The 10,191-nt window shown below is 31.4% G+C and overlaps 1 protein-coding gene across 1 annotated transcript; it reads right to left on the reverse strand.

Moving 5' to 3' along the window:
- Window positions 1-414: 414 nt before the first annotated feature.
- On the reverse strand, window positions 415-4,587 carry LOC117919584 (beta-D-xylosidase 4-like). The gene is made up of 7 exons (XM_034836771.1): window positions 4,116-4,587; window positions 2,829-3,116; window positions 2,572-2,741; window positions 2,382-2,479; window positions 1,873-2,223; window positions 1,347-1,757; window positions 415-1,255 (listed from the first exon to the last, which is right to left on the reverse strand). Exons 1-7 carry the CDS (start codon window positions 4,539-4,541, stop codon window positions 684-686), a joined length of 2,316 nt encoding a protein of 771 aa, XP_034692662.1. The 5' UTR covers window positions 4,542-4,587; the 3' UTR covers window positions 415-683.
- Window positions 4,588-10,191: the final 5,604 nt, after the last annotated feature.

The following is a 10,191-nucleotide window of genomic DNA, read 5'->3' on the forward strand; positions in this document are numbered from 1 at the left end:
GTCATTCCTATCTTAATTTTATTCAATTTTTCTTTACAACAACTTTGTTAATTTGTGGTAAATTGAATTGTTATGAAATTAAGGTGGTTTGATATATTTTAAGTCAATAAATACAAGAAAATTTTAAAATTGATTTTGAGTAAGAAGTTGGATTTGAGTGTTGCAAAAACTAAAGATCCAAAAGGAAAAAAGAAAAAAAAAACAAAAAAGAATTTTTCAATCAACATAAAACTCTAATCTATAGGTATGAGATAAAAGATAAGAGATCAGAGCAATTGGTTCCACAGAAGCCAACCCTTGACCAGGCATTTTAAGCCAGCAAACCCAACAAAAACTTGTTTTTCAATAAATTAAAAACAGCAGAATATTTGAAGCAGTTTGCTTGTAGACTTGAAATTCACAGTTAAGTTCAAATTAAACTCAATTAAACTTGGGTATTGATAATTTGCTTGTCTACACTGAGAAACCATGCATTTTTACCACCTCTACAACACGCATGAAAACAGGAAGAAATTTCAAAATGGAAACTTCATTTGGATTTCAAAATTTTAATTTGAACAAATTGGGGCCAAATGACATTTTTGAGAATTTGCTTTAACTCTCTCAACTTATTGTAGTTCAATTTCCATCTTGATCTTTACCCTTTTCATCTGAAGACCAGCATTTTTCTGCTGGAAGAGTATTCAAATCCTCACATTCAAGGAGTGTTTCAAGCTTCCCACATGAAGCACATGCAGTCCCAAGGCAACTTTTCGGGTTCCAAGCTGATCAACAATGCTCAAATCCTTGCAAACATCCACCTTGAACCTCACCAGGGCTTCAGCTTTTGCAGTCACAAAGACTTTCTCAAAGCCCAGCATGTGCTTCTGGGGTGAGTTGTGTACTGATGGGGGAGAAGAAAATAAGAAAACTGTATGACTTCCGCTTATGTTTCCCGCATTATTGACTCTTAGATGGATATCAAAGGCTAAATTCTGGCAACTTTCTTGCACAGCGTCCACAGACTTGCATTTTGATGAGTGACAACTGTGACCCTCCTCTATGGGGATGGAGACTGATTTAGGTGCTTGAACAAGGTGGTGGTTGAACTGGGTGTAACTTAGTCCATCTCCAAATGTGTAAATGGTTTCCCCAGTGTAAAACCGGTAAGTCCGACCAGGGTAGCCACTGGCAGGATCTGGTCTCATATTCATATTTGTCATTGGAACCTTGTCTACATACGACTGAGGATACCATGTCATAGGTAGCCTTCCACCTGAAAGATAATGATTCATGGTTATAAGACCTATACCAAAATGAAAAATGTCTGATAAGTTGAAAACTAATCCAAGGAGAGATGGACTTACTTGGATTGTAAAAACCAAAGATCACATCTGCTATGGCAGCTCCACCAGCTTCGCCAGGGTAACCGACCCACAGGATGCTTGCAATTTTATCATCATTTTTAGCAAATGATATATCGAATCCCCCTCCAGACATTACAACAAGAATCACGTTTCCTTTGGATGCCTTGGCAACTTCTGTTATCAAAAGTGGCTGCTGTCCTGGAAGCTGAATGCTGACCCTGTCACGGCCCTCCGCCTCTATAGATTGATCAATACCGACTATAAGAACCGTGGCATCTGCTGCTGCTGCTATTTTCTTAGCTTCGTCTATTTGTGCAGTGCCACATGCCACATTGGAGCATCCCGGCAGATACGTAGTTGCAACCGAGGCCGTTAGGCCCTGCAAAGGGGTTATATATTTACATGGCGTGCCTGCAAAACTTTCCAATAATATCAGCAAAAGTAAAAATACTTGAATCATTTGGCCACATGGCTAGTTGAGGAGAATGCAGAGATACATAGTGAGATTGCACTAATCATTGAATACCTTCATAGTTTCCGATCATTGTTTTGGTGACATTGGCATTGGGTCCTATTACTGCCAAGGTTTTGATGGCAGTGGGAGACAGAGGTAGGGATCCTTTGCTATTCTTTAGTAACACGATCCCTTGCCTGGCGGCTTCCCGAGCCATCTCTTGGTGCTCTGATGTGCACACATCTTTTGGACCAAGCTTCCCATAAATTGCCTTACTTGGGTTGCCATCAAAGAAGCCAAGTCGCATCAGTGTAGCAAAATTGTTGGAGACAGCTTTATCAACTGCAGACTCGTCCACAAGTCCACCTTTCACTGCAGCTTCAGTGTGTTGGCCAAGGAAAGATCCACAGTTGAGGTCCAACCCTGTTGCATTACAGCAACAACACAAACCCCTTTAGCAACTAACCACTAAGCATTCCTATTTTCATAAATCATACTATTTAGTATTGTTCAGAGTCAAGAATTATGCTGTATTGATGTACATGAAGCCATAAATTTAAAGATGTGAGCAGTGAAGTCACCTGCCAATATAGCCTTGGCTGCAGCCTCCTCAGGTGTCTTGGTGTAGTGTTGAGAATTGTAGAACACATCTACTGAATCACAATCCGTAACTATGTATCTGCAGCAGCCCAAGATTCATGTAAATATAACAGAGCATTAGCTCAGCTAAACTGTAAATGGTATTTATAGATTAGGTAGAACTCATAATACCCGTTTAGTTTCCATTCGCCTCGGACAATCCCTGAGAGGAGATCAGGATCAGCACAAGTTGGCTTCCCATTAACTTGGTTGAAAGAACACATAACACTGGCAACATTCCCATCAATAACGCAGCTTTTGAATGGGGGTTGAAATGTATCATCCATATCTTGCTTTGTCACCTAACTCACCCAACAGAATATACAAGACTGTTGGTTGTACAAAACAGAAATATTAGAGTAATGGAACATACTTCAAACGAAAATTACCACTGCATTGAAGTGCAAGCGATCAACTCCTTTCCAATTATCCAAATCATAGGCAGTATAGTGTTTGCAGCAAGCAGCAACCTTAAGCCGGTCAGGGCTACCATCATCGCCTTGTTGCAGGCCTCTGACATAAGCTGATGCATACTTGCTTGAAAGCAGTGGGTCCTCTCCTGGAGTCTCCTGGCCTCTTCCCCATCTGGGGTCTCGGAATATGTTGACGTTTGGGGACCAAAATGTCAACCCTGCTAATCCAACATTGTACATTGCTCTGGCTTCAGTAGAAACCACCTGCTCATGACCACTGATATCATCTTTCAAGCCAGTAAACAGATCAAAATTAGCTGTAATTCACTTGAAATGACCTGGGTATTAGATTTTCCAGCACATTATACAGTACAGCATCCCATTAATGTTGGGAAATCGTCTACTTCATACGTTTTGAAAATGAAGCTGGAAGTCATCCACAAAAGTCCTGTTGCAGGTGGAAGTTTTCAGGTAAATTTAAAATTCCACCTACTTCCTGTGATCAACCATTAAAAGATGATATACATCTCTGGAGTAGCAAATTGCCTGGAAACGGCAGAAATACATAATTTCGAGCCCAATAACTATGGCTTCAGCTATTACATCTAAACAATCATTTCAACCAATTTGAGAAAACTCCTCAGATTTTTTTCTTATTTGATACTCTGTTGCACTAGTGAATCAAATTTAAGATACAGGAGTGAACAGAGCAAAACCACAATCCAAGTCCTTAAGACAACAATAATAGCATAAGCATCATCGAAATCCTCAAAGAACAAAGACAGTCAAAATCTAAACCAAAAAGTTCCCAATTGGCCGAGCCAAGAATCATCATGTAAAAAGCTTATCCGAATAGAACCCACTAACTATAAAGCAATGAATAAAGAACACAAAATGTGGTAGCCACTTGATGTAGTAATGTCTACGGTACAAAGACATGGATCAAATCCAAGACTAGACCTCCTTGTTTTGTTCATGTCATCAAGGGCTCATTTTTTCTAAAGATAGAAACAGAACTGAATCTATAGTATTCCTTTCTCAACCTCATAAATTTACCAACAATCTTTGTCCCCCACCAAAAAAAAAAAACCCCAAAATGCTTACTGAATCCAATTGTGGAAGCAAGCAATATGCAATTTATATGATCAAAAACCCATATCCGAAATCAAGTTTTGAATCAAAAACTCATCATCTGGAAGATCAAACATTAGATGAAGTGAGAGGAAAACAGAGAGAGAAGATAGAAACACTAGTAAAGGTTACCTTTCCAATGGCTTCAAAGAGAGAGGCATTGAAAGAGGCCGCAGTGAGGATAACCTGAGGAAAGCTGGTGGCTCCAGGGACGATACTGTTGAAATGTGTCCCTGGACCCACATAAGATACTCCATGTAAAGCCTCAGACCACCACTCATACTTGGGAATCCCAAGCCTGCTCACACTGGCAGCACTGTTCACCAAGAACCCAATCTTCTCCTCCAATGTCAGCCTCTTCACCAAATCTGCGACCCTTGCGGCCGTCTCCAATGAAGTGTTGCAGAACCCAAACTGCCCCAACGTGGGATTGTTCTCAACGTTACAGGCAAAAACAGGGGAAGACTGGGCCAAAACCCACTTAGGGCTCGACAAAAAATGAGAGAAGCAAGAAAGAAAGCATAGGAAAACAGAAGCACTGTTGATTACAGAAGCCATTGGAGAATTACACAAAGCTTCTGTTGAATGTAGTTTCAGTAGCAAGAGTCAGTTTCTCTTATAGTAAATTGGGTTTTAAACACGTGTTGTTTTTTAGCAGCCCGTGATGGATAATGGGAGGGAGACACTGAAACTCCATTGAATGCGGTTGTTTGGCTGACAAGAAAGAAAGAGAATCTAGTCGCGGCAGTTTGTGAATCATATAAGAGCCCGTGAATGATCAATTTTCTTTCTTTAATTAATTAATTAATTAAGTTTGTTTTTTCCTTTTTTCTTTTTCAGTGTAATGTATGGAGAAGCCTTTTCTGTTTGTTTGGAAGCTCTGTTTGGTTGGAGCATGCACATATACTCGCTGTCGTATACACTGTTTTTTTTTTGGATCTTACCATTACTCATGTGTGAGCTACAAGGGCTAATATTTCGGCTTCATAATAGCCAAGCTGGAACTGAAGGAAGAGAAGGCCTTTTCTGATTTTGGGGGTTCCAAACATGGCCTTAGGGGAAGAGGAGACGAAAGGGGACACCGGACACCTAAAAAGAGGGCTCCCACGACTATGACATGGAAAACTTGGTACAAAAAGTGTGAATGTTGGTTTCTGAAAAGTCTATTATGAAAAAATAAGACTTTTTTCAAATATTTTTCCCAATTATTTATTCTTATTTTATGTATTTGAGAAAGCGAATTGAAGATAGTAGTACAATAAGTAAATACAATTTTATGTTGGAAATCTGTATTTTGAAAATTTTGTACCAAAATAAGAATAATATTAACATTTTCAAAATTTTAATTAACTAAAAATTTACTTTAATAAAATGGTCTACCTTGCAAATTAGAGAGAGAGAGAGAGAGAGTTTGTTCTGCACAAAAAAAATAAAATAAAATACCTTGGACAACTAAAAACTATTTTATGATATTTTTACTTATTTTTTTAGGATTATTTTAAAAAATGATTATACAAATATGTAAAATGATTAAAAATAATGTACTAGATATAACAACTAAAAACTATTTTATGATATTTGTACTTATTTTTTTAGGATTATTTTAAAAAATGATTATACAAGTATGTAAAATGATTAAAAATAATGTACTAGATATAACAAATATTTTTTAAAATATTAAAAACAAGTTAAAGATTGTAGAGGGGGAACGGTTTTTCTTTTATTTTTCTTTCTTTTCCCTTTTTCCTTTTTCCTCCTCATTTTTTTTCTTTTCTTCTGTTGGCCACCCCGAGGTTGAGCGGCTTTGGGGCGGCTAGATGGGACTGATGAGGTGGGCCGTTCTTGGGCAGCCCAAAGAGCTTGAGGTGATGGCCTAAGGGAACAGAGGGAGCTAGTGCTACAAGCTAGGGGGACAAAGGGATATTTTCATGGGAGAATTGTGTTTTGGGCCTAGTTGGGCCCAAAAATTAACCTTTAATCCATATATCATATATATTTAAGCTCAAGACCCAAACAAAATATGAAAATTAAGATGAAGAATATTGTCATTCATTAATCCCTAAAATACCTTTAACCCTTACATAGGCACAAGTGAGTATGAATTTCAATTTTTTTTGTTTTTTTTTTTCCCTTTTCTATTCCCTATTAAGTATTACTCATTTCTAACTTTTTTTTTCTTTTTCTTCCCATTTATATTTCTATTTTATGTCAAATAAAAAGCAATAATATTTTTTTTTTCATTTTTAAAGATATTGAATCTTTTTGCTCTTATTATAAGTAATGATAAAAATTTTGGGATTTTTCATCCAAATATTTTTTATCTTTTTGTATTTTTCTTTTAGTTTAATTTTCATTTTTTATTTTAAATTTATATTACCCTTTCATTTATATTTTTCTCTTATTTTTAATTATTTTTTATATTTTCTACATTAACCATATTTTAAAAAATTTTAAAATTGACTATCACTTCACTTTATTATATGTATCCTTTTAGCTTTTTAATTTTTAATGTTTTTATTTTAAAATTTAAAAAAAAAATTATTGAAAAAAATTACTAAGATATAAAGTTATAATATTATATTAATAAATTTTCTTATCTAGATAGACTAATGCAAAGTATTTTGATTCACAATAAGAAAATTGTCGATACAATTTTTTAGTGAAACTTTGGAAATTAAATTTCAAATAAAATATATTGTATAAAATTTTATCTAAAAATTATTGAAAGTGGTAGTTAATTTTTTTTTATTGACTTTCAAACTTATCTAATTTTTTACTTAGAAGGCAATAGAACATGTTTACAAAAAAAAAAAAAAATAGTTTTTCATTTTTTAAATAAATGAGTATAAATATATTAAAAGAATTAAAGATAATATTAGTAAAAAAATGATAAATATGATTATAATTTTAAATATAGATTCATTTGGATAAAATTTCACAAAAAAAAATATATATATATATATATATATATATATATATATATAGTGGAAAGAAAGAACATTGCTAAAACTACAAAAACAAAATATGCAATTACAAAATTTTGATGATGAAATTTAAAAATAAAATTCAAAACAATTTTTGAGTGAGAGAATTTAAGTGGGGAAAAAAATCTTTGAGTGGAAAAAATGGGAAAGTTTTTCAAAATCACTTGAAATCCTTAACAAAAAGTAGTCTTGTATACCCTTGTACAATTAGTAAATTTGTCTTGTACACTTAGTGTAATACCCTTGTACAATAACTAAAATTTCATACATCATCTTATAAATATCTGACAATAGGTCGGTTAACCATGTTTGCATTGGTTTGGTTTAAAAAAAAAAAAAAAATTGTTGTATAATTTTATTTTACAATCATCATAAGTGAGATACCTATGAGGTACCTATTCAAATGATCCTATACAAATTAAATAAAGTGCATGAGATGAATGTATGTTTAACCAATGTGTGTAAGGAATGTCATTTATCCTCGGTTAGGGGAAATAAACAAATAAGTTTTTCAAAATCCTTCACAAATAATAGTCTTGTACACCCTTGTACAGTTAATATATTTGTTATGTACACTTAGGGGGTGTTTGGTACACGGGAATAAGGAGTGGGAATAGACATCTCATTCCTTTTCTCCCTTATTCCTATGTTTGGATAAATGTTAAGAAGATGGAAATGAAATAAAAAATTATTCCGGCAGAAATCAAATCCAACTTATGAGTCGGATTTGCATTCATTAAAAGTAGGTGGTATTCTGATTCATTAAACCTATTTGATAATATAAAATAACCTAAATTACTATTTTACCATCTTATCTTGTTTTTCAAACCCGATGTTTATCTTCTTTGTAAAGGTAGAGATCCATTCATCATCCACTTCTTATCTTTTTTGCAAAGCTAGAGACCCACTCATCATCCAATTCTCTGCAACAAGTGATTCTTCCAAATTGAATCAATTAAACCTTCCACGATATTTAAAAAAAAAAAATCAATTTCTAATTTATAGGGTTTTGGATGTTCATTTTGATTGTTGGATCTAGGATTCGTCATTGTTTGCTGCAACTAGGTTCTGAAAACTCCCTTCTACATCTTCGATCAGGTTTACCTTATTTTCTCTTTCTTCTTCTACTTCTTTATATGTGTTTCTTCTTCTCTATAAATCGATTAATTTTTTTTTTTATTAATTTATGTTTGAAATCTTTGATGTTTCTTTATCTTGTATTAATGGAAACTGGAGAGAAAAATTGAAATGGTTGGAAAAATATTTTTCGATTTCACGTGTTTACAATATTGAAAATTTTTAATGGTTAGGAAAAAAATAAAAAGAAAAAAACAAACAAAAACAAAACTTTTGGTTTTTTTTCCCCTTTGTTTATTATTATCGGATATGATACTTGTTGAAAATTAGAATAAATTTGAATTCTTTTATTTCCTCTTTTAAAAATAGGAAAAACATTTGCTAGCTTTGAGAATTTAAATATTATAATAAATATTTTTTTTGAAAAATATAATTTTATAACTACTTAAGCATGACAAATTATTCAAATTTTTAATAAAAATAATAATTGAATATTTGTGCATTAGGGTTATACGATTTTTTATGGTTAATTTTTTATTTATTGAGTATATATATATATATTTTAGTCTTATTATTTAATAACAAAAAACCTCTCAGATTTTATTTTTTTAAAATAAAAGTAAAAATAAAAAAATATTTTAAATTATATGTAAGGATATTATTGTAAATTTATTTCTTTTTCATTTCCATTCCTATTATTATCAAACATTGGAATGGAAACAAATAATCATTCCAATCTTGTATTCCTAAGTTCATCCAAATGCTAGAAATGGAATCATCAAATTCATTCCATTCCACTAAGAAATAGGAAAGGAAACAAAATATTATTTCCATTCCCTATTCCGACGTACCAAACACCCCCTTAGTGTAAATACCTTATACAGTGACTCAAATAAAATGTTATTTTATTTTATTTTCAATGCAAAATGTAATTAAAAATAAGACAAAGAAATTACTTAAAAACTATTATTTAAGTCAAGTTTATTTATTTATTTCCTTTTAATTTTGGAAATAAAGAAAAAAGAATAAAAAATTTTATTTAACCATAAAAAATATGAATATAAGATGAGTTAGAAAATACCAGATTTATTTATTTATTTATTTTATTTTTGGAATTAAAGAAATAAAAAATAAAATTTTATTTAACCATAAAAAATATTGATATAAGATATGTTAAAAAAATAGAAATAACCCCAAATTTATTTACTTATTTCATTTTATTTATTTAAATTAGAAAGTAATTTATTTTAATAGATTAAAATATGGACAATTGATTTATTACTTTGTTAATTATGGATATATTAAAATTTTCTATTAGACAAAAAATAAATAAAGAAAATAAAATTAAAAAGAGTAATCAATATATATAATTTAGTTATTTAATTATTTTTCATGTAAAAGATAGTCTCACAAAAAACACATAATTGATCAATTTCTTTGTTTAATTGTAAACATACTATATTTTTTTATTTTTTTTTATTAAAATAACTAATGGAAAAAAATAAAATGGATAATCAATGAATGAAATTGAATTCTTTTTATTATTTTCATCTAAAAAATAGTACTAAACAAAGTTTTCAATTTTTATTTTTAAAAATAGTTTTCATTTTTTAATTAAATGTTTTTCAAAAACAAAATATAAATCATATTACCAGTTTTTTAGAAAGTATTTTTTAAAATAGTTTTTGAACATAATTTTTCTTTATTTATAATTTAAAATAGAAAATAATGCTGATTTTCAATTATTTATAAAAAAAATTAAAAAAGCAATGAAAAATCCAAATTGTTAAAATAGAATTATTATGGTTGCATGAATAGTAGTGCAATAAACATAAAAATAAAAATAAAAAAAATAAAAAAAAAAGTTTATATGAAAAATTGGGTATTTTAGTCCATCACTATTTATATCCTTAAAAGGTAATATATAGAAATTTGAAGGATATATTGGTCTTTTAACATCTTATATCTTTTCCATCAATTATGGAAGTTATATGGACCAAATGTTAATTTTTGGGCCCAATTGGGCCCAAAACACAATTCTCCCTATTTTCGTTTTCTGAAAAATGAGGAAAGGAAGGAAAAAGAGAAAAAAAAAAAAGAAAAGAGAGGGGAAGGAGAGCCAGGTTCAGGAGTTTTTCGTTGGCTTT

Source organism: Vitis riparia, chromosome 8 (genome assembly GCF_004353265.1).
Source record: "Vitis riparia cultivar Riparia Gloire de Montpellier isolate 1030 chromosome 8, EGFV_Vit.rip_1.0, whole genome shotgun sequence".
In the NCBI taxonomy this organism is placed as follows: Eukaryota; Viridiplantae; Streptophyta; class Magnoliopsida; order Vitales; family Vitaceae; genus Vitis; species Vitis riparia.